Source organism: Odontesthes bonariensis, chromosome 7 (assembly GCF_027942865.1).
Source record: "Odontesthes bonariensis isolate fOdoBon6 chromosome 7, fOdoBon6.hap1, whole genome shotgun sequence".
NCBI lineage: Eukaryota > Metazoa > Chordata > Actinopteri > Atheriniformes > Atherinopsidae > Odontesthes > Odontesthes bonariensis.
In genome coordinates this window covers 24,461,843-24,486,531 of record NC_134512.1, presented here as the reverse complement: position 1 = coordinate 24,486,531, position 24,689 = coordinate 24,461,843, and the positions used below count along the sequence as shown (strand labels likewise).

Sequence of the window (24,689 nt, the reverse complement as noted above, 5' to 3'; positions counted from 1 at the left end):
GAAGGCTTATCTCTTATTTTCCTGTGTTATTGTGTTGATAAATCTGCTTCAAGCATCTCGCGTTTTTCTTATCCTTTGCTCCAATGAAAAAAACCTGCTCACACTTATAGCCTTTCTCTGTCTACCTCTTTCAACTTCACTCTGTCATGGTGAAGGAATCTATCGCCCGTAGCCAGCTCACACGTGCAGTTCAGCTGACAGAACTGAACCAGCTGAATATGCACCGTACACGGCTGTCATTCTGGTTCTGAGACTGGCTGTTGAAGGCATTCATCTCCGGCCTGTAAATGAAATTGTTTCCGTCTGGCGCTTGATATGCACGACTTGTTGCTTTCAGCATGATTGTCGCCATCATTTTCGTATCCTATGTATGGGGCCCAAGTTTTATATCCCCCTTTGGAGCGCTTACTGAAGTCCATCTGAAAGTCAGTAAATTGTCATCAACGGATTTTCTCTGTTTGAACAGCGAACACTGAGGCAGCGGGAGTGCAGATTGCCTGACCTTAAAAGTCTCAGTCTTAAAGCTCTCTAGTGGCTTGACTCCCTTGGTACAACCGTTTTTCTAAGCACCCTAATGACACAATAATTTACGGCTGAATCCTGACATAGCAGTTCACTCTGCTTCCGTTAACTATAATGCTCTCTCAGTAGATGCCTTTGTAGCATAAAGCTGTCAGTGAGTTCTTGGTTGATTCCTACCTGCGCACTTTAAGTCAAAAGTATTTTAATGACTCCTTTCTTTTAAAACAGGGAACTCCGAGAGGCCCGTCTCTGTCTTTGAGAGCAGAGGCGATATGGGAGAGGAACTGGACTCTCTTCGAGCGACAGTAGACCAGCCACCTTACTCAGAAAACAACTCAACCAGCATGCATGCCAGATCTGCACGCAGGCGCAAGCGCTTCCTCTCCTATCCTCGCTACGTTGAGCTAATGGTGACGGCGGACGCCAAAATGGTGCGTCACCATGGGGGCAACCTGGAGCACTACATCCTAACAATCATGTCAGTAGTAAGTAAAATAATGTTTCTTAAAAATTCTCTTCTTTTTTTTTACTGCTAAAGTTTATTTTTTGTAGTTTCTCTGATTTCTCGTTGCCTACTATTTCATATTGTTACAAATCAAGTTTTTCCCAATGATAATTTTGAGATAGCCGTCAGCGTTGAGGCTCGGTGGCACAGATCCGCAGTCACCTTTACAATTTGCAGATTTGTGTGTTGTTTTGTCAGTGTTTTGAACAGGTATGTGCAGCATATTTATGGCGTTGCTTTGTGGAGGGTGAATAAAGTGTACAGTCAGAGCTTTCTCAGCAAATGGTGAAGACCACATCTCCTACGAAAGTGGTTATGTTTGTCAAGTTCATGAGCGTGCCTTTTTTTTTTTTGTGTAGTTTTCACAATGTCATTAGTTGCCCACAAGCTTCATCTGAAGGCAGCGCTTGTTTTGACCGAGTAACAGTATTCATCCCCCATGTCATTCACTCGGAGTAGGGAGTGGCTGCTCGTCTTCTTTTTCACGGATGAATTCAATGAACCTCTGCTGAAAAGCCTCCTGTGGCCCGGTTCTCCGGCAGCACTGTCAGAGTCAGGAGCCTGATAAAATTGAAACTTGGTGAGAAAAGGATTTGCAGAGTAACACCTTTCTTATCCAAATGCTGTTAAATGTTTACCGCCTTAAACAAAATTTAATTCACATCAGTTCTCTATGTGACATGGGACTGAACACCACATCCTGCTGTGAATAGAACAAAGATCTCTCCATAGCGAGACACTATTAAAGGGAGGCAAAAGTGTAAATATATACATTTTCGCCTGGTGTTTAAGTGCTTCCTGCCTCAGATTTTACTGTTTGACATTTTGGTTGTAAACCCCGGTGTGACCTCAGCATGCTGCTGCATCAGCCACAGTCAACCTTGTTAATTGGTTCCTTTCTGACTTAGTGTCTTGACCCCCTTTACGACTCCTAAATCAGACAGGGAGAGCAGGCTGCTAATCAGTTCACTGACAGTGTGATTGACTGTTTAGCATAAGTGCGTCAAGGCAGGATAGGATTATCACTTGAACTGAACAGTGTTTTTCATCTGCTATCTCTCACCAGTATGACAGTATTAACCTATGACGGATGGAAGATATGATTGCCAATAGAGTGTTATCCTTGAAAAAGATTGCAGTCAATGTTTTAAATGTGCCAGTTTGTAATTTTTAGGTTTGAGGTCAAAGCACAAGTCCTGCCATGCATGTGTCCATCGGTAGCTGAAGTATTTAGATTCCTCACCTATTTCCCAAACCAATATTCTATTCACAATAGAGCATAGAAAACATATCAAACATTAATAGTGAGCCATTTCACGATTTCATGAAAAATATTAGCTTCTATTTAAATTGAATTTCACAGCAGCAACAAGTCTCGAAAAAGTTGGGACAGGCCCTGTTTGCCACTGCGTAGTAGCTCCATCTTTTCTTTTAAGGAAAGCTTTCAAACATCTGGAAACTTCAGACAATAGTTCCTAGTTGGTTCACCATCGGAAAACAAATGTTTTCTGGTCTGCAGGGAGAGAAGTCCAGCACCTGAATTCTTCTACTACAAAGCCAGGTCAATATTGATTTTCGGCCATGCTCCTTACACACAGAAATGTCTCCAGATTCTTTTTATGATATATGTACTGTACACGATGAAATACTCAAAGTTTGAACAACTTCACATTGAGGTACTTTGTTCTGAAATTCCTCCACAATTTGTCAACACTGTATTTTTTGTTGTCTTTTTTGCCTCTGCCTGCCTTTACTTCTAAGAGACTCTATTTCTCTAAGGTGCTCTTTGTAAACTCAACCGCGCTGCTGACCTGTTGCCATCTAATGTAATTAGCGGCAACAGGTTTCTCCACCGGTTTCTCTTTCAGAATCACTTACTCTTCCAGCCTTTTGTTGCCCCCATCTCAATTTTTTGAGACGTGTTGCCGCCATCAAATTCAAGATGAGCCAACATTTTTCAAGACATAACGAAAAACACCCCTAAGATTTCTAAGTTCTATTGTGAATAAGGTATTTGTTTATGAGATTTACAAATGATTTAATTCTGTGAGACACTGCGAACACGATGACATGTAGAGGAGGTTATTAACGCTGGATGTTAAACCAACAACCTTTTCACGTAAGGATGACCACGATACCTCCCGCCAAAACAATCAGTTTTTTCAACATTAAAGCCTGTCAGTTTAATAGTTTCAAAACCACAAACTATCTAAGAGAAGTCTAATACACAATGGCCCTCATTTATCAAACTTGCGTAAGACGAAAAACGTGCGTAGGTCGTGTGTACGTTCTTTTCTGCGCAAAGGTTGGCATTTATCAAATCCATCGTGAGCGCAGGAAAGATGAAATCGCCACGACAGGTCTGAGGCCGTGTACGCACTTTTCCATTTTGACTTGCGGTGACTGCAATAGCATACATAAACAGCAGCGTCACTAGTGCGTGCCTTATGAGTCGCAACAAATCCCTTGGTTAAAATTACAGACTTATCACTTCAAAGAAGGCCCATGTTTTATTTGACTTCAACATAAATATAAACATAAACGCAAATTAAATAAATTAAACAAGTACAACTCCGTAATTGGAAGGGTGATGGCTCATTATTCAACCGCGCACCCTCACACCGAACAGGAGAGGCGCTTTAACACTGCGCACTGTGGAGAGGTTAGGGCACCTAAAGGGCAGGTGGATCTGTCTCTCGGCTGCGGGGGAACCCTTCTACATACGCCCGAAAAGGTATGCAATATTATTATTGCATGCGGGGTTCTCCATACATTGCCCAAAAAAATGGAGTGCCATTTCCAGATGTACATCCAGAGGACCCCGTACCCAGAGATCCCACCAGCCTGCACATTCTGTTATTCAAGGAAAAAAGACGTAGCTCCGATCAGGCCAGCCACCCTCTCCTCCAAGGCACTCAAATCCAAACCTGGATCAGAGCCACCCCCCCCCCCCTGTTTGTGACATGCTGCGTCCGAGAGCTGCGACCTTTTTTGTGGCCAATTTCATATCGGACCACTTCTTCCTGATCTTATTGGAGAAAAAGTAAAACATCGTTCAATTTTAGATTTAATTTAATCTGGAGTTTATCACATTTTATTGACCATCACAGTAGGGGAAAATACATAACTCGTCCGGTCTGCGATTTACATCGCCAACGCTGTTGACAGCCGTCCCAGCTGTCAACAGCGTTGACAGCGTTTCTTTGCCGTCTTTTGTCTATCCATGTCGCAAATCTAGAGGTGCGGCCCTTTTATAGAAGGCGTGGTTAGGATCATTACGATGGATTTCACCCGCCAGATTTATCAACAGCCGCTCTGTTTTACGATGGGATTGGTGTGGTACGCATGTTTTGTAAATCTCACTTGAGCTTCTGCGTACGACGAGTTCTCCGCTCATATCTACGATGCTTTCTACGACGGCTTGATAAATGAGGGCCAGTGAGTGCAAACTGCTCGGGTACTCATGAGGGGCATTATGTGGATTACAGTCATGACCAAATGGCCCTTAAGCTTTATAAGTAGCAGATGATGCTTACTCTCTGCCAAAGAGAAGTGCAGAGATTCCTTCTTTTATCAAACTAATGGATCGAGTAATCATTTTATCTTTAACTGGTAAAATGTTGGGCATTTTGAGTAATCACAGGACATAGATTTTTAAAAGATAGCCATATGTTTTATGTCAAAAAATGTTTAGTAAACTAATTTGTGGCTAAAGCTAAATCTAGAGAGGTAAAATGCACAATACTCCCCTACGAGGTAGAAGAAAAGACGCACGTAAAGTACCACTACCTCACATGTAAGAACACAACTTGTGCTTTACTGAAGCACAGAACTAAGGCAAATGTCATTGGTTACATTTGGCCGATGCCGATTCACTTTTTCCACAACTTAACCATCAGAAGTGTGAAAATGACTGGATGCTTCAGGTTAGAGTCACACTGGGTAGAGTTTACAGATCAGATCAGAGTGTGTTTGTTGCTTTTGGTTTCTAGGACTGGAAAGTAGCTAGTATGTAACTCGATTTCTTTCTGCTGCTCCAAATAAATGTATTAAGATGTGAAAAAGAGTTTCTTATCATTACCAAAAATATTACTGATACATGACATGCAGCTACAAACTTGCTGAAATATGTTTCCTCCACGTTTGTATTTGGCTGTTTGAGATATTCTTGGCTTTAGTTCCTTTCACCTCTGGTTATTATCTAATAACATACTGGGGAGAGAGTGTAAGGACCAACGTCCTGAATGCCACGGTTAGACTGAGACCTTGCAAAGAAATGCTCCCTATGAGCAGGCCGAGGCCACGTTTACCTCCCCTAGGCAAAGACTAGCTAAATGTTTATAGAGAACTAATGAGTTCCTGTCATGAGGCCGGACAAAGCCTCAGGAGACTGCTGGCCAACTATGACATGGGTGCAGGAGAAAAGCAGAGGGGGAAAGAGAGGGATTCTTACTTTCTTCAGGTTCTACCTTTGCTGACGTTTCATGTTTATTGCCGGGTCAATAAAAGTAATCTCTTTTGAGGAATTGAATTGGTTTTGATACCCTGTTAATTAAACTTAACCCTAACCCTGAATCAAATAAAGGTTAACCAAAAATAAGCATTTTCTGACTATAAGTACAAAGTTTTAAGAAGAAGACTAGCTTTTAGACTGACCTTATCTGCGCTCTGGCTCAGGTTAGTGGAGGTTTGCATTTCTTGTCTGTGTGTTTTATCTTTGTTACAGGTAGCAGCGGTGTACAGAGACCCCAGCGTAGGAAACCTCATCAACATCATGATTGTCAAGCTAGTCATTGTCCACAATGAACAGGTGAGTATGGGGTCTTGAAAGCTTTGCGTACGCAGATCTTCAATATGGCTGATGTCATCGCCAGGTGTCTCTGACTTAGCTTTTTGTCTGTGGGGCCTGTTTGAAAGGACACTGACTTTCTTGTGATTCTCAAGTCTCACGAGAGATCTCCTTGGAGAACAAACGAAACAGTTGTGAGGCACCTGCAAATGAGATGTTGCTGCAGAAGAGCACGGTAGTTTTTTTGGTCGCTGTGAATGGTCCTTTAAATTTACATGTTTTTGATCATCGGAGGAAACTGTGTTCACAACTTTGCTTATAGAAAGGCATAGACAAACAAATAAGGGGCTGCTAAAAGTTTCAATTGTGGTATTACTCCTTTTAGATGAGGGTTAAAGGTTTAGGCAATAAAGTTTAGACATGCTTTTTTACGACGGTGGTACATAAGGGTGCAGTTGGCAGTGAATTGCAAAATGGAAAGCTTAGTAAATCACCCTGCCTGATTTAGTTTAAATACTGTCCTCCTTGAATTTTTCAACCAGACAGGGTAACTCTAGAATTCATACGCAAAGACAACCGGACGCAAAGCTCAACATGTCTATGCTTTTCAGGTTCTATATTAGAAATAGATATAGTTATTTAATACTGGCAACTTTTAACAGTGAAACGGTGTAGGCAGCGGGCACAAGGAGATAATAAATGTTGGCCATTATTTAAAATGTACTATTTAAATAAACAGAAGGAAATGACCTGCAAACAGCTTTGTCTCTTGTCCCTCTGCAATAACAGCCAAATTATGAACCTTACTAACATGTCAATGAGGTGTTACAGGGCATGTCACGGACAAATTCATCCATCTTTGCCAGGAGGTGTGGACCTCTGCTTTTAATTAGCAAAGACACCACCTACAGCTTGTAAAAGGCAAGGTCGGTGACACGGCCACAAGATGACAGCTAGCATCTGTAGCTAGGTCAGGCTGCTTAGCTGCTGGTTGGCTACTTGCAGTGCACAAGCTAGCAGGGCGCTGTCAAACCACTTTTTGGACAGTGGGAGGAAGCCAGAGTACCCGGAGAGAACCCACTTATACACGGGGAGAACATGCAAACTCCACACAGAAAGGCCCCAGCTGGGAGTTGAACCAGGAACCTTCTTGCTGTGAGGCAACAGTACTAACCACCACACCTCGTGCAGCCCATTAGGCAATAGCCTATTATGTTGGTGGAAAATGGTTCATAAATGTCTTGATTGGAATCAAAAATGGTCGTCAAAAAATGTTGTGAATCTTTATCTGCTCCTGGAAACAGGGCTGCAGGTGGAAGAGGGATGCTGTGATTTTTTCTCCAATTTCTTTGGGACTATTTTCTGTGTTTGATGGGATGTTTGGAAAGCTGCAGGAAGCTTCCAGTTTTCACCCCAGCCTGTCAGTTTTGCTAAAGACTACACTAAGTAAAAGGTTGTCATAATACAGGCTCAAATGTTAAATACAATTTTAACTTAAGATTTGATGACGTATACTGCAATTGTAAAGGTATTAATGAATAGAACACACAACTTTCTTGGTTACAATTCCAATTTCACACGAAACAGGAAGGGCCCACCGTGAGCTTCAATGCTGCAACAACTCTACACAACTTTTGTGTCTGGCAGCAGAGTCAAAATGTCCAAGACGACAGCCATCCCTCTCACCATGACACCGCACTCCTCATCACCAGGTACGTACTTATCTGCCACCCCCTCTTCGAAAATCAAACCCAAGATTTTCAAATAAACCGAAAGGTGACAGCATTTTATGTTTTTTCTTTTCTTTTCTCTTTTTCCAGGGAAGATATTTGCCGTGCAAAAAATAAATGTGACACTTTAGGTAAGCCTCTGTCTTTTTCTTTGAAAATAAAGCTCTGCCTGTAAGTCCCTTTCAATGAAGTTTGCACTCGGCTGGCCTCAGCTCATAAACTTTTCGGTAATGAGTTTATGGCAAGCTGCTAGCTAATAATATTATCGTGATGGAGTGGTAGAAAGGGGAGGAGTGGTGGAGACCCTGGCTGTTGAAAAAAACACAGGTTATAATGGTTTAATCACCTTTAACACTTAAGCAACTTTTCTTTAAATAGCTGTATATCTATATATATATATATATATATATATATATATATATATATATATATATATGTATATGTGTGTGTGTGTGTGTGTGTAGGGCTTGCAGAGCTGGGGACCATGTGTGACCCGTACCGCAGCTGCTCCATCAGTGAGGAAAACGGAATTAGTGCCTCCTTCACCATCGCCCATGAGCTGGGCCACGTGTAAGTTGCTGCTCAGAGCCTGCAGCAGCCCCTCTCACCCCTGAACGCAAACTCATACTGTACACACACAACCTGTCTCACCTCCCAAAGCCGGCCTTGACAACAAAAGCCCTCTTATAAAGAGACGTGGGGTGCAGCAGACACAGGTGCAAAACATAATAAGGTAAAAAAAAAAACTTTTAATAACATTCCAGTCCTAACTATAGTTAGTCCTCTGTGTGTTTAAGCTTTACCTTGACAACGACAAGCTCAGGTGAAAGCTAGTATGGATGTAGTGGAAAATCTTTTTTGAATAGAGTTAAACAAACACGGATAATTACAATATAGTAAATACAAGATTTCCAGAAAATGGAACTTTAAAGGAGGTTTGTCAGAGTCCTTAGTATTTGGGCTCTCGTTTTACACAACTCATATTTCCAGCTCTTTACCACTGATCTTCCCCAAAGACAACCTGAGGATGTCACAGTGCCGCCATGTGTAAGTTGTCTTATTCCGGGTAACGTCTGGGTGATCGTCACCCGCCTGTCTGCCTGAGATGCTTTCACAACAACCAAATAGTGCCTTATGTGTCAAGTTAACCAAAAAAGGAGACCTGCATATGTATCATCTGTCTCAAAATGACCAAGTCAAAACAGATTACTTTATTTCTCTTGTGAAGTACTGTTTATTCGAGACTTGTCTCGGAGTCAAAATCACTGTAAATGACTCATTACCTCTTCAGTCTTGTGATTCATATAAGGTGCAGTTTGACAAGCATCATTTTTAGATGACAGACTTTGATCTATAGGTAATTTACCCCCTCATCAAGCTCACTATTGGACAAATTGCCCCCCTTTCTTCCTCCCAATCATCTTTGTAGAGTGTAATCGTGAATGTCATTGAAGCTTTCTTATCTGAGAATCGTGAAAAGGACAAGTGTCAGCGTGTGCCTGTGAGCCACTGCTTAAGAATGAAATAATTTCTTCTACCTCCTCTGTCACGCTCACACATTCTTCCAGTGGAGAGATGGAACCAGAGCAGCAGCAGATGAACGGTTCTTGCACCCACCCCCATCCCCTCACATCTCATGTGAATCTGTTTATTGCAGTCCAAGCAGTTGGAGGCCTCGTTGGCTCTGACTCTTGCCGTGGTTGATTGCTGCGTTCGCGGGCGTGAGCTCCTGAGAGTGTTTAGCGCTTTTGGGGAAGCAAGTGTCAGGTAGTGGGAGCCACTCAAGAGCACTACAGATTTAGAAAAAAGATGAGATGAGAGGCCTTTCTCAGACGGCTGTGAGGACATGTGGTCACTGATAGCTATCATGGGGATTTTACCGGCAGGGTGGCGTCATTTGATAGCATTTCAAAAGTGATTCGGATGAGGACTTATCAAGTTTGTCAGGCCTATGAAAGGCTGCACTGTGAAACTTTACTTGCGTCCTCACCCAGGCAACCTCACTGGATGAAATGATTGAGATCGTCAGTGATGGTCTTCCTTGAACCTTTGAAATAGTTCAAATGAGTAACTCACAGACCGTGCAGCAAATCATTTTCCCTCTCATGTCATGGAGCTCTGTCTCTGACGCAGTGTGGTCCAAAAACAATTCATCTGAGAAATGTGTTTTTTTTCTCATGCTGAAAATCCATCTGGCAGCATGGGATTGGGATAGCCTGGAACAAAAGGCTATACAGAAACCTTTCACTGAATAAAAAGCATCCTTTGAAATTATTGAATTAAGTCCACCATTGATCTAGCCATAAAATGTCCTGATTTACTGCCTAATTACACTAAAAGGCTCTCGTGTCAGGATTTTAGGCTCGCATGCTAATTTGTTTCATTCAGATCTGAATCGTATAAATGATCCTAACACTCAGAAATCCATTGATCACCCATCTTGATAATGACTAAATCTACTTGGATGCAGCAACATATCCAGTTGCAAAGTTTTTCTGCATCACCAGGTTCGCTTGTATAAACTGCAAATCCTGTTCGAGTCACATTCGCAGTTGGGAGTGTTGTCCAGCAGCCTGGTTTTGTGTGTGCAGAGATTATTACTGTGCCAGAGGCTTAATTATTTCTTGGGTGTTTGCCCTCAGGCCCTTGGACCCTGCAGAGTGGGCTTTGTGCCAGCCGTGCTAGATCTTGTATGTGTGGCGGTATGGATTTGACCCTCAGCCCGGAGTCCAGCGCTGGCCCACATCCTGTTGTAAACATCTTAGACATCATACAGCTGCATGGGTTCCTGTGTGTATAAATCTGTGCACACATGTGTGCATCCACTTCATGTATTTAGGAGTTGTGCACCAAACTGCAGGACAAAAGGGAACATTCGTCTTGGACCACACTGTTCTGGTCATGATCAAGAAAAGTTGCTTTATTTGACTGCTAACTATAGATAGCATGGATGAATCAGTTTATTTGCAAATTCTTCTGTAAAAGGTCTACAGATTCTGCAATAAATAAATTGTAGCTCTAATTATGAGGCTGTTAGACTTGAATATTAACACTGGTGCACCATATATGTGTATGCTGATGTCCGTTGTGTTGCTATCCCTACCTTTTCTCTGCAGTAAGCCCTTTGAGAATGTGAGATGGTGGGCTTTGACCTCCAAGGGGTGAGCTGGAGGTGGTTCTCACCAGCACGTTAACAGACCACCAGGGTAACAGATGCTGATAGATGGAGAGGGAAGTTTTGCATAAAATGTTGCCCCCACTACTGGCTGATCCGGTTTATTGAAGCCTTTTCAAGACTTTACTCGTGGAATGTTTGAAAGATGGCACAAGTGAGATGTGGCATGTATTTAGAAGTGCAGAAGACATAGACAAGTGAGGGGAAGGGTGCAAAGGGTGCAGCACGGCTGCGTCTGTGTGTGGCGGCCCATGGGGACGGTGTGGGGTGAGACCCTGTTCAAAACAGCTGAAAGTAAATCCTGTGACATTTATCCTTCTTACTTCAACACAGCCGTTAAGCGGCTGATAATCACTCTGTGTGTTCCCTATATACGCCTCTCGCCATCTCTAACCCTCCTTTTTTCCGTCCCATTCTACGCCAGGTTCAACATGCCGCACGATGACAACCCCAAGTGCCGGGAGGCGGGCATGAAGCACCAGTATCACGTCATGGCTCCTACCCTCAACTATGACACCAGTCCGTGGTCGTGGTCCAAGTGCAGTCGCAAGTACATCACAGAGTTTCTAGAGTATGTCCATCCAGCTCTCATTTCTAAACTGATTCATGTTCAGAAACAAACGTGTGGCTGTGGGTTTTTCTCATGGAGTACAAAGACGCAGTTTTCCACTCTGCGATAGGTTTTGATGTGCCGTACTTAGCAAAATAAATGGCTTCCATGCCTCCTTCAGAGCTCTGTTGACAGGTCGGTGCAATGTAAACTGTGGTGGAGTTGTTATTGCGTGGTGTTGAAAGAATACTTCCTGTTTGAATCCGGAGGTCTTCCTCAGCTGACCTGAGTGATGGATCTTGCAGTCTTTCGGCTGCCTCCCCACACACACAGACAGTAATCTAGTCGCTAGCTTCCTGTCCACACCAAAACCAGCAACGCTTCATTCAGTCACTCCTAACCCCCAGCGTGGTCAGTGATCCCGGTGAAGGACTTCCCTTTAAAATGGGAAATGCCAGTTATAATTAGATCCTCCCTGGACCTGACCCTTTAATCTTTCCCTCCTTTCCACTCTTAATTGTGGAGGGCTTCACAAAGAACGGCCTTGTTGACCAGATGCATCGAGAGAGTACAGTGTTAGGCGATGCCTCACATGGAGTTTTAATGTTGCACTTTGCATAGTTTCCACTCAGCAATGACCTCAACATGGAGTGGTGGGAACAATCAGCCAAACATGAGGAGAATCTCTATCAATCTCTTGATTATCTTGATAGGTCTGTTTCAGCTGTGTTAGGATAAACCAGGATGACTTCGATGTCAGATGTTTTGGCCGCATTGAATATACAGTATAAAAATACCATGCAGGTGTGGGGAGACCAAAGCTGCACTTGGTTCCGTGTGGGCGCTGCAGCGGTGGGAAAGGTCCGTGAGAGTGCAGTCCGAGTGCTTTTGAAGTCTGTTTCCAGCACAACAATGAGGAGCATTGATTCAAACGAGCATTTCTGCGGTCCCGCTCCTGCTCAGTGGACTGACCTGGTCAAGTACGTCAGTGTTTTGACTGCCCATTCTCTCTGAAGAGCAAATTCAATAAGCAGCGCTCTCCCGCTATTTTAAGAAGCAAAGGGCTGCGCCTCCACTCGAGCATCTCTTTTCGAAAGGTGAAGGATCACCCTTTTATCTCACCGTTGCTCTAATAAGCTCCCGCACCTGAAAGCTGATGAAAAGCGTCCTGACGCAGCGTAGTTCTATTACGCGTTAACGGGCGTGTAACGAAGCTGTTCATTCCATCTTTGTCACTGTGTTTGCTTCGTTTAAGCAGGGGGGGGGGGAATCAAATTCTAACCGCTGCCTAACTACTGCAGTTGTTGCAAATTCAACTGAATATCTGTCAGTGTCTGGTGGTAAATCCTCTCTGCAGTAATCGATGCATCCTGTCTGTGACAGGATCGTTGTCGTGACAGGATCGCTGCAGTTTACTTGACTTTTTGTGATCAAAGACTGTGCCGTGATGCTCCGTGTCATCCGGTCCTCTGCACAAAAGATAAATCTGTCAAACTTCTTACACTGTGTCCTGTACATGGAAACTATTATTGTTTAGCCTCACATGACAAGCCCACAATGGCGCACTCAAAAGTCATTTTGTAAATAAACACACTTTTATGTCCTCTAATGGCTGCCAGGTGTGGGATCTCATCTGGTGCATGGAAGGAATCGCCCCACTGTCTCAGACTCAGACTGTGCATATTCCTATCTGGAAAAAGTGGATGTTTCATTTGAAAAAACAACGACCCCAATGACCTCTTTTCTCTCTGTCTTGGTCTTAATAATCCTACCATTAGGTTCCAGGAGTCTGACTAGACAGATGACCAACTGCTGAAAGACACTGTAATACGGGAGTGTCTGTATGATTCTTTGACAGGCTGCTTCTTAGCTTCCATTCACAGCACCATTCCGCCGCTGCCGTACTCGTCTCGTTCGGCCCCGCCCCCGCCACCAGCCAGCATGCGCTGCAGTTTCTTACGGCTGGAAATGAAAGGGTAAAGAAACAAAGTGATGGTAACCCAGGATAATCCCGTGTAATTATTGGCCTGTCAAGTCAGCTGGTGCTTTTTTTTTTTTCTTTTCGCGCAGGTGTTTCTTCGCAGCTCAGCCCAGGATGAAATTTGTCAGAGCGGTGCAAACATGTTGAGTAATTACACATCTTTGCAAGACTCGCCTTAAAAGTTTCCTTTTTTCCAAAGTTAACTTAAAAAAAAGGAAAAAAAAGAAGAGAGCCTTTGTTGCTCCACTCGCTCTGCCAACATGCTTGACTGGTGCCTTTTCACGACCGTAATGGCTGATGATTTTATATGCAGGCTGCTGGCGCATATATGTTCAGTCCAGCTATGCTTTTGTTGTCTCGGTTATTGCTTATTGAGGGTGTGGCTGATTTACGGCCCAATCTATTATTACACTGCAATGTCGGAGCTGACACTCATTTATGTAACTCAGTCAAGGTGCTTTGGGCTTCTGAAGTCTCTTGTTTGTGGTTTGCCCTGAAAAAATACACCTTACATAGAGATTTGGTCAGCATGAAGATCCTTTCCAGCCTGTGTCAAGATGCTGTTCTTACTCAGTCTTTGGAGCCTCACTGGAGTTCTATAGAGACGGTATTTACCAACAGACTTGAAAAGGGAAGTTTTTTTAGGTAACTATACAGACCACCCACAGGGGAAAACACACCAGAGGATGATCACAGACAATGACAAGGAACTGTTTGCTTTGCTTTCATGTAGGAGATGACGCATGTTGTTACATTTTTAGGCCACAAAATACCAATTGAGCTTTGCCATGTGAATGTGTATGCATGTAGCGCTCACAGTTGTAAGGTCTCTTTTTCATCCACCCGACGTATACTGTCCCTCTCTTTCAGCACCGGCTATGGGGAGTGCCTCCTGGATGAGCCCGTGGGCAGAACATACGAACTTCCCAGCCTTCTCCCCGGTCAGATCTACAATGCCAACAGACAGTGTGAACTCATGTTTGGTCCCGGTTCTCAAATCTGCCCCTACATGGTAAGTTTTTACGTCCAGTCAAAGCAAGCAATACCCCGGTGTAGAAAGCGAGGAAGACTTTAGGTAGAGGTGGAACGTTCCCTTCCTCCATCATGTTAAGCGCCTTCTTTGTTTTTCTTTTTCTACTTAATTATCTATTTTTTTAAACTTTATATTCTTTCATGCCCACGGATACTAAATGGTTGTCAATCGAGAGTGTGTCTTGTTTTTCTTTTTCATTTTTGGTACACCGTGGAGTACGTGTCGATTCATAAATTCCCATGTGGAACGTACGATATGATGTAGGTTTAAACCCCCACAAGAAGTAAGGCAGCACGGCAGAAAGCGTCCATTACATTCTGCTGCTGGCTACTACTGCTCACTCTTTTACCCACAGAAACAGTGCAAGAGGTTGTGGTGTACGAGTGCAGAGGGGGATAACAAGGGCTGTCGCACCCAGCACATGCCGCTGGCTGATGGGACCGACTGTGGTCATGGAATGGTAAGTCGGACCATGTGTAAGATCTGTGTTTTTTTTTTAATTGACAAATAATTTTGTGCAGCCTGTACCAAAACGGCACACGACTTTAACTGACTCGCAGATGTCTTCATACAGTTGCAAACAAGTGTTTCAGATCTTTACTGCACATGCAAAAAGGGCAGGGCAGGGCAGCATCTCTATCTCACGTTGGGAACATTGCAAATGCAGCAAAGCTTGGCCCGTTTTCATCTTTCCTGAAGCCAGAATGTGTTGGCGCGTGCCCAAAATGTGGGTTTGATTTAAATGTTGGTTTTTCCGAACACCATTTTGCAAACCTGAATGTATTTCTTCACTCTTCAATCATCATTGTTGTCAAATGTGGCCTCATTGCACAAGCCAGAATCCCCCGCCCCTCCCATGTAGCGCTGCTTTGAATCCTGATGACTTTCGCTTCGCGCTCGCTTTCCCTGCATAGAAAAAGGACTGATTTATCATGCATTACTCTGCTGCCTGCATTCTGCCTGTAGAAAAACCCATGTAAATGTAGTCAGGTGATGGCCCTTATTAGAAACTTGAAGCTTTACCCTTGGTGTTGTTATGGGGCCCCCAACCCCCCATTAGCCTTCATGTTCTCCTCGCTCTGGGATACTATGCTAATTAGGGCTGAGATGTCGGGTCAGTCACTGAGGATGCATGGATGGAAGGGTGGCAGCGGAGGGAGGGAGGAGGGACAAAAGAGAAACACGGGTGAAAAAAGGAAAGAAAATATAGACAGAAGGGGAGAAGAAAGAGGAAGAGAGGGTCCTGAGAAGGAAAGGTGAGGACATGGGCCCTTTGAAAGAGGATGCCGCCCGTTGTTCACAGTTGAGTCACCTTGTTGTGAACCCGTGACCCTAAAACCTCTTTAAAAGGCGGGTGAGTGGGTCAGTGGTCAGGCCGTAACAGAGCCGAGGCTGAGGCCAGCTAGCTGTCTCACAAAAGACCTCACATCAGTGATTCTGCAGAGCCGGAGAAAGGAGGAGGAGAGGAGGGAGCCGGAGGTACAGGGGAAAGAGGAGATGGTGAGCTGGTGTTTTAGCATTTGAAACAATTCATGGTGGAGGGGGTGGTTCGAGAAGGAGGGCTCACTCCTCTCCTTAACCTCGTGCCCTGACAGAGTCTTGCACCATGGGTCCATGTAATGTCTCATATCCTTTCATGTGGCTCCATCTTCCATTTTGCCATGTTAGGTCCCGGATCAGCCCAGTCTAGCGAGGAGAGATTAACGGGAGATAACTAACATCTTAATCCAACTAAAACAACCAGACTAAACAGTAATGTGCCTGGGACTGGGACTCCTATTCCACTCTCATGCTGTATGTGGGACAAACATGGAGTGTAATTGCAACTCATGGTTTACTTTGTTAAAGAACAACCTCTTAACCCCTCTTAAGATGACTTATCTAGAGTGCCAAATAATGTCTGATTTTTAAGTTATGCTTCCATGTAAAGAAGACACACGTGGCAACACAAGATAATTCCAAGTCAGAATGGAACATTCGCTGTTTAATCTGTAGTGAACATGTAGCTACTCATATCCTGAAAATGTAAGTTCAGAACAGGAAAAGTGTAGGAACCTTGACACCAGATCTATAACAGGTGGCAGTTTTTACATCTGAGCAAATATGAGAGTGGAACAGAGAACTTCTATCTTTTCTTGGCGTGCTCGTCAGTGGTGGCACCACCTTTGTTTGCAGTGCCGAGGCCCCAGTTTCATCTTCATGCAGGGTGCTGTTTGAAGTAGCACGAGTTGAAAGAGATGGGGACCCTGCTCCAGCACTCACCTGCCCATACAAGTGCTCTTTTATGTGGTATTTCAGTGTGGTGTGTTTTGTGTGTCTGGGAGTATGTTTGTGCTCATCTTTCGGCCTGCAAAGTCAGATAATCTGCACGCCCAGATGATTCTTCTTAATTCTTTTGTATCAGTTTTGCATTGTTCATTCCTTACATCTCTTGGTGCCTCTTCGTGTTTGTCCACTGTGTCTTTCTCTCTTTTCCTAGACATAATGTGTTTGTAATCTGTCACACCATCTCACTTCATCTCCTGACCCCGGTTTAATTTTTTTTTCTACAAAGGAAGTCACGAGGTTCAAGTCCGAGGCATTTATGGGGTTTTGGGTCAGGCTCCTGCCTCTTAGGTGTCAGGTCTGGAGGATTACAACTGTGGCCTCTATGGTGGGAGGGGGTGGGGGGTGGGGATACAGTAGCAGCGAGGATCGTGTTATTGTGTTAGCATCTTCATCAGAGATCTGTTTTGTAGCTTATGTCAGATTAAAGGCTCCGTGTCATTCACTGTGACTACACGTTGCAAATTTTCTGAATGGCCGTCACCTCGTGTGACTAGTTTGTCTGCGGACAGTTTTTGTTCTGCTGGGTTATGAAACAAAGTAGTGACCACATTGGGTAAATGAGGTCGCTGCCCAAATAGTGGGAGAGTGGCACGTCCGCTCAATGAAGGAGGGAAAGAAAAAGTTTGTTTGTATACTGCTTGATCACAATAGAGCAGTGAGCTCAGCAGGGTTCATGGGTGGTTTCCCTCTCCGCCTGTTCCCTTCTCCTCTGACTCTCTCTGCTTCTCCGCTCTTGCCTTTTTCTCTTCCTCCCACCCTCACTCCTTGTCTCTTGCGTCCACGGGGCGCTGGAGTGAATGATGCGATCACATGACCTTTTGGCGGCGCGCCTGTCATCTGGCTCAGTGGGCCGCGCTCTAACGAGAGCATCCCATCACTTGTTGTCTATAAATACAGTAAACCCCCCTCCATTCCACCCTTACTCTTTTTCTGTGCTTTTCCTCCTTTCACCGTTTCCTTTGCACTCCTCCCTGCTCATCAAATAGATTCAGCTTGTGTTTGTGCGCGTGTTTCTGTGTGTGCAGGTCTGTGTACAAATACAGGTAGAAGAATGCATCGCAGGGGTGCCTACTTTAAGGTGTAACCCCATGTTTGTACGTGTAAGTAGATGAGGGGCCAGCCGGCTTGTCAACCCAACGGGACTACTTGGCCTTGTATCCATGTCCGCGCCGTTTGAAGATCCCTCCACTGCTTCTCATCACATCGTCACTCAGCGGGTCACAGAGAGAATAAGTAGATACTGAGCTTGAATAAACTGTGTTTTTTTTTTTTTTTTTTTTTTTAATCTATTCTGTTTTCTGACTTCTTTGTTTTGTGAGCTCCCCCAACATATATCTCGTGTGAAATTTGAGGCAGCGTGTTTTGTATGTCCTGCACAACAACTGCTTGCTCGGTTATTCTTTGAGTGTGTGTAAAAATTTACAAGGCTCCCAGATACTTTTAATTGAGCGTTTAGTGGAAGCGAATAAACGGGAAGTTGCTTTTTGATTTCCCGAACATTCCTTGGAAAAGAAAGACGACCCGCCCCGCTTTGCTTTCAGCCAATTGGAGTGAAATAGTTGGGTCTTGAAAAGTGAGGCTTTAGCAGAATGGAGTCTTTTGGCGAAGGCGGTGAGTGTTGGCTGGAACTCCGCTGGCAGCCTGACAGGCTTGTCGTACGATGCTGTGATGGGGTGTGTGCCCGCTTGTGTGTGTATTTTCGTGTGTGCTGGTGTGCGTGTGCGCCACTCTGGGAGCGTGGGATTGTGAGAGTGGTATCAGTGTCACTCTCAGCTAATCTCGGGATATTTGGAGGATGTTGCCACTTTGATTTGCCATCATCACAGACATATCGGTGGATTTGGGATAACAACAGGATTGTTGTTTCAGCAGTCACATAGTTTGCTGGTGGAATTACTGTGTCCGGTAGCCTCTGAGCGCAGCTTAATGGCTGGCTGTGTGGAGGCAGAGATATGCGTTTGCATGATTACAGTGTAGTGTGATTCTACTGATGCTACAGTCTCTACCTGAAAGGGGATACATTGACTTTGAAAGAGCCACAAAATGAAAGGAAAATCACAAGAAGCTGAAAGCACAGTATATGACAGGCTGCACATGCACATGTATTCCTCATAAAGCAACATGGTAGCAAATTGTTGTCTTTTCGCACACCCATCAGACAGAGAGAAACATCAGTGATGCATGGTCACCCAAAGCTGCGAGAATCTCTATAACTGGTCCTTTATCTTCCATTACTGTTCAGTTAAACTGAGATCTGTGACTGTAAATGCCTCTGCATATCATACCTGATGTTTTTATTCTTATCGAACCATTCCCTTCATGGCCTGTGGACAGGGCCGCTGACAGGTTTGGCTGGGCCCGGGACAAAATTCTCTGAATGACCCCCCCGTAGCAACCCACCCACACCCACCTCTACTTTCCCAGTCTCTCATTTATTGCGGATAAACCAAAAGGATTATTTACCACTTTGCCTGGATATGGATATGGACTGAGTGGAGTTATGGCTTTCAAAACGCTATTTTATTCATTTAGAGCTCATAAACTGCACATTTCATCAACCATTTTCCACTTGACCAAGGGAATCATGTTAAGGGTACTTTTATTTATCGCCAGACCCGCGTGTATGTCCGCTGAACTTTCTGAGAATGTTCGGGGAACAAGGCGGAGCCCATTCATCTGGCGAGTGTAAAGTTAAATCAGTCTAAACGAATTTGTTACATTCAACTCTATCAAAATGGCAATTTCACACGTTGCCATGTCTATACTTGCTTATTTTAAACAAAATAAGGTTAAACCAGAGCCGCGTTACACTGGCTGTCATTCAGCTGACCGGGGATGATTCTCAAATCAATTCAGCCTGATTGGCGTGCGTGCCTGAAACATTTGGACATATTTGCGTATTAATGCGCATATTCCTTTATTTTATTTTATTTTTTTGGGCCCCCCCCCCCATTCCTGCGCCCGGGACAAAATACCCGTTTGTCCCCCCCTATCGGCGGCCCTGCCTGTGGACAGAAAAATTGACCTCCCAGAAGAGGTCACTCCTATCAAGTATACAGATTCCACTTGAAAATGGTAAAAAACTTTAGCAGAGAGGGAGTTTAAGAGTTGGAGGATTTATGAGACTTAGATATGCTGTACAAAGCCAGATGACAAATAAAAGGAGAATCCTGAGAGGATCTGGTGGTTTGTGGCTGTTGACTGAGACCAAGTCATTAGGAAATATTTATTGAGGTAATGAATTAAGTGATAAATTGGTTCATTTTCTCTAGTATTATAGATACAACATGTCTATGTTGTTTTAATGGATTGGTGTGTCGCCTCCCATTTTGCCTCACAATATGATAAAAAAACATTTTCAACATCTTTTTCAAAGACAAGCAGCGTTCAAAAACATTGGAGGTTCCGTATGGTATCTCTTTGGTTCTACAGTGACGATGATGTGCAAGAAAAAACAGCAGTAAAAGTAAAGCCTCTGAAGTGCACGTGAATGGAACAGCTGATGGAGCCAAACCACTCATTCTGTCTAATGACAACCCTTACGCTTCTTTGAAAGATGTGCAGCCAGGAGAGATTACAGAGAAGTAGCTAGAGGATAGGAAACAAGGTAAGGAGATAAAAGAAGAGTTTGCGTGGGGTTACAGTTGCATCATGCTGTGTCTCCTGTTCTCCTCCACTGCGTTTGTCACTCCTCTCGCCTCCTCTCTTCACACTGTTTTAACACAATGGAAAGAAAACATATGGGACAAGGGGAAAAAGTGTAAATCCACTCTAGAATAACAACTGTCATTTGACTTATTTTCAATCCCCCATCCATCCAAAGGGAATTCTTCAGAGAATCCCTTGCTGCTCTCACGGGTCTCAGGGGCTTTATATCACCCCTCACCTCCAGGTCAAGTTCCAGCAGATGTAGAAGTGAAGGATACATGAGTGAAAATCAGCAGCGATGGACTGTACTGACCTCTTTTGACAGGTGGTTGCAGATGTTTTGAGTTTTCGTCAGATAACGGTTTGTTCTAATTGTGCACTGTTGAGAGGACATGGGGGTTTGCTGCCAGGAGTCAAATACCCCCTCCCCACCGGCGACAGGCCAAATTTAGCACACACTCCCAGTCCAGAGCCATGAGAAAAACACCACAACATGAAAGGTGATGCCTTTTGGAAACATCCGTGTTAAAATGAAAGAGCGGGGTGCTTTTTGAATCAGTCCTCTGCCTTCTCATTCCTGCAGTGATGTATGGCTTGGGTTCAGAAATGAGGCGCTCTCTGCAACAGTTTCCTGGCAATTACAGGGTGCTCTCCTCCAAACCAGCCAGCGGAGGAGCTCAGAGCAGATGCTGCAGTTAGCTCGTTGATGACCACTCTCTCTGGTTTTATTGGGTAAATTTTATTCTGTGTGTCTTTGCGTGATTGGGGACCCAAGTGGTGAAAACGATGCGTGTGTTTTTCAGTGTGCATCATTTATGCATCTACTGCAGTACAGTGTGTGCAAGATGCGTGCATATGATACATGCACATATGCACATGTTGATATGAGTTGAGGGGTCAGTGTGTGACTTTTTGTGTGAAATTCCTAATTTGAAACACATGCTTGTCACAGCTGGACAGGTTGCTCTCACAAGACCTTGAAATGTCTCACCACCCTCCCAAATGAGGGCAAAATTTGACAATCTTTCTAGGAAAAACTTTGCCGGTGTCTGCAAGGGTTCTTTGAGCGTCTTTCACCTCAGTGTTTTCCAAGTGTGTTTGTGCACTCTGGAAAGAGGCTAATTGGAAGTGAGCGTGGCCCCCAGATGCCTCCGGAGCCTCAGCTCTCACTCCCACACATTCACACATGCTGCACGCTCACACTCGTGGGCATGCTCACATTCACACATGCATACATCACCTCACACAGATGTTTTTCCCCTTGCACTGCCCCCTTCCTCTTTTCTTTTTTTTTCTCCCACATCACCTTTTCAAGCCACACAAAACGGTTGTAAACACAGGCTGCCAGCGGGGAGAGTGGAATGCCTCAGAGGCTTACACAGTCTTTGGTCCGCCGTGACAGACAGTCCCCCTTGTGTTTGACAGCTCCTTGGGTCTCCCTGCCTGGTTGCAATGTGGTGGTCTCTGCATGGCTTTTGCAATTTCCCATTAGTGGGTAAGGGGGATGGGTGGCTAAACAGAAAGGATGCTCAGGTTTGGGTTGACAGTCTTTAAGTTGATGTGGGGGAAGGGGAAGTGAGAGCTGTAAGGGGAGGGAAAGTCTTTGCTCTGACAAAGGAAAGCTTTTGGACTTCTTGAATGCATTTCTTCGACCGTTCCACAGGCTCCAAATGTTTAGCTCTATTTTTCTTGGGGAGGTTGCTCAACCAACAAATACCAGCACCTGTTTGCCTTTTCGTGGTGTGGGAGCCATTTCCACTCATGTGCATGTTTTATCACATTCTTGTCCGTGCTTTTCATATGATTTCTTCCATGAATGCGTTGTTAGTGCTCCAACAAAATTATCAGTGTCTGCAGTTTGCATTTACTCTGCAGTCTGACGAGAAGAATGGGCCAATCCATATTTTTTTTTTTTAAACGAAACCTGGGTTATAGGAATGTCTATGGCTTGTGAAGTCCATACCCTGAAGCCCTTTACACCTGCCTGTCATTGTGCACTGACTAAACACCATTAGGACTGGTGCCAAAGCTCTTATGTGTTCATGTGTTTTTGTGCATGACTTTGCACTTCTGCAGGTTTTCTCTTAAGGTAATGACTGCATGTGCTGAATTCATTTATTTGGAGTCAAAAGATTCCACGTATGTGCAGGAGATGACTTTGATTGATATGCTCTCTGGTTCACCGTTTAATCCACTGAAGCGGATCTCACATGAAACCTTAAGTCGCCTGAAAGACTTTCATTATTAGAGGGATTAAATATCTCATAGTGGAAAGATAGCATGTCTGAAAAAAAAACTGAACCAGACAGAAATGCAGCGAGATGAACACACTGAGATGTCCACCAAGAGCGTCCTCCATCTCTGGTTACATTTGTATGGCTGTGTACCGAAGACGCTGAGCAGGAGAAGCGAGTTCCTTATGTCAACCAAGTAATGAACTGTGTTCCTCTTGTTATCACGACTCTAGAGTTTCATTATCATGGTGCCGCTGCTCCCTGTGCCTGTGCCTGGACGGCGGGCTACGAACCCAGACAGACGGTGTCTTGTCCTGCATTCTTTCAGTGAACAGGACCCTCCGATATCTTAGTCACTGAGAAGGGGATTTGGTTACACGCATAGGGAAACGTGCCTGCCGTGCTTTGCTTGTGGGAGCGGTGTTAGCACTTCTTGGCAAAAGGTGCTCAGCGGGTGCGCACTGTTTGACACCAGGCGCCTCATTTTTGTATGTCACATTGGGTCTTGTGCATTAAAGCTCTGTCTTATGTAATTGTGTGTTTGAGATGCAAGCCAAAGATGGATCAAGAAGAAAAGTAGTCTGGATGCTTCGGTGTCTGTGGCAGAGCAAAGCAGTGTATTTGTCTTCTTCTTTTGCTAGCTTATTTTAGAGTTGGATGTCAAACAGACTTTATTTTGATTACTCTTTCGTCTTTTGTAACTTTTGTGAGAAAAACAGAAAAATGACTGTTGAATCAGATGAAATCGTTTGTCCTGTGACTTACAAAACTACCGTTGTTTTCATTCATTTACTTCTACTACTTTTCAAATTCCCATATATTATCACTAGAGTTGTGGAGTCTAAAAAGATAGGGACATGTGTCATGAACAGATCAGAACTCCAAACCTCCAAAAACAAACAAAAAAAAAAAAAACTTGGCCAACTTTAACAAACCATGGTAGCACATTGCACATGTAGCTGTTTCAGGCTTCTTTAATGGAAACTTGTCCTTTGCTGTCTCCCTATTTCTCAATTTCTGACTGCATCTGAATGTGTTTCCCGTTTCTCTTTGGACAGCTGGAGGACTTGGATGCATTTAGTTAAATTAGGATTTGATGTAAAGTATCGCTTGTGGCCTAAATGGATTGTTTAGAAGACAGGCAGGAACGCCACTCCCAGCTGTGCCCCACCCAGTTTCTGCTCACCTTCAGTACTCTTAGAGTTGCAGTCGTGGATTTTAGCATAATCTGCATGTTTGTGTTTTCACGTGCAGTACTGCAGACATGGGATGTGCGTAAACAAGGAGTTGGACCTGCAACCAGTCCATGGAGAGTGGGGTCCGTGGGGGCCCTACAGTGTTTGTTCCAGGTCCTGTGGAGGAGGAACAAGGAGCACAATGAGAGACTGCAACAAGCCCGAGTAAGAAAGAATCAGACATTCAGGGAAAGCAAAGCAACTGTTGATTGCAGACAAGTTTTTGGGTCCGAAAAAGACTATTTCAGATTTAAAAAGTCCAGGAATGTGTGTATCGTACTTCTGCTCTTTCCCTAGGCCCAGGAATGGCGGTAAATTCTGTGTGGGCCGCCGGATGAAGTTCCGCTCTTGCAACACTGAGCCATGCCCGCGAGGGCGCAGAGATTTCCGTGAGGAGCAATGCTCTCAGTTTGACGGCAAGCACTTCAACATCAACGGTCTACCTCCCTCTGTCCGCTGGGTCCCCAAATACAGCGGCAGTGAGTACACTCAAGCATGTCATATGATTGCCAAGGCACGTTGGAGCAACATTTATCAATGGGTGTCAGAAAACAAGACCACATTCAACAGCACAGAAAAATGGCTGGAAAGGAGAGAAGTGACTATGTTTTAAACCCTTAAACAGTGACAAGCTGTGGAGGGCTGAAATCTGCTCCTACTTAACTGACTCCAGTAAAGTGAAAAAAGCTTGAATGTAAAGCAGTTCATGTTAAAGCTGTTATGTGGCTGGAATCAGCCACACAACATTACCATCTGGCAATTTTGCTGCCAGTGACTGATTTAATCGATGTGATACTTACAAGCCAAGCCCTAAAGCCAGGACCCTGTCAGATACAAAGGTTTTTTTTTGTTTTTTTTTGCTTGAGTCACCAAGCAAGACTAAAGAGTCAATAAGTTTAAAAAACACAAGCCAAGCTTCAGCCCAATAAACCTTCTCCAGGCCTTTCCTTGTGTTATTG

At 44.2% G+C, this 24,689-nt stretch overlaps 1 protein-coding gene across 1 annotated transcript in view; it reads left to right on the top strand.

Annotated features, from left to right (window-relative positions):
* LOC142384204 (A disintegrin and metalloproteinase with thrombospondin motifs 20) overlaps window positions 1-24,689 on the top strand; it is a 78,927-nt gene that overhangs the window by 13,741 nt on the left and 40,497 nt on the right. The window contains exons 4-13 of the mRNA XM_075470262.1: window positions 751-1,007; window positions 5,754-5,837; window positions 7,404-7,528; window positions 7,637-7,677; window positions 8,011-8,116; window positions 11,146-11,292; window positions 14,123-14,264; window positions 14,641-14,745; window positions 23,750-23,895; window positions 24,028-24,209. Of these exons, the coding sequence (XP_075326377.1) occupies window positions 751-1,007; window positions 5,754-5,837; window positions 7,404-7,528; window positions 7,637-7,677; window positions 8,011-8,116; window positions 11,146-11,292; window positions 14,123-14,264; window positions 14,641-14,745; window positions 23,750-23,895; window positions 24,028-24,209 (1,335 nt within the window). The remainder of the gene's footprint in view (window positions 1-750; window positions 1,008-5,753; window positions 5,838-7,403; window positions 7,529-7,636; window positions 7,678-8,010; window positions 8,117-11,145; window positions 11,293-14,122; window positions 14,265-14,640; window positions 14,746-23,749; window positions 23,896-24,027; window positions 24,210-24,689) is intronic.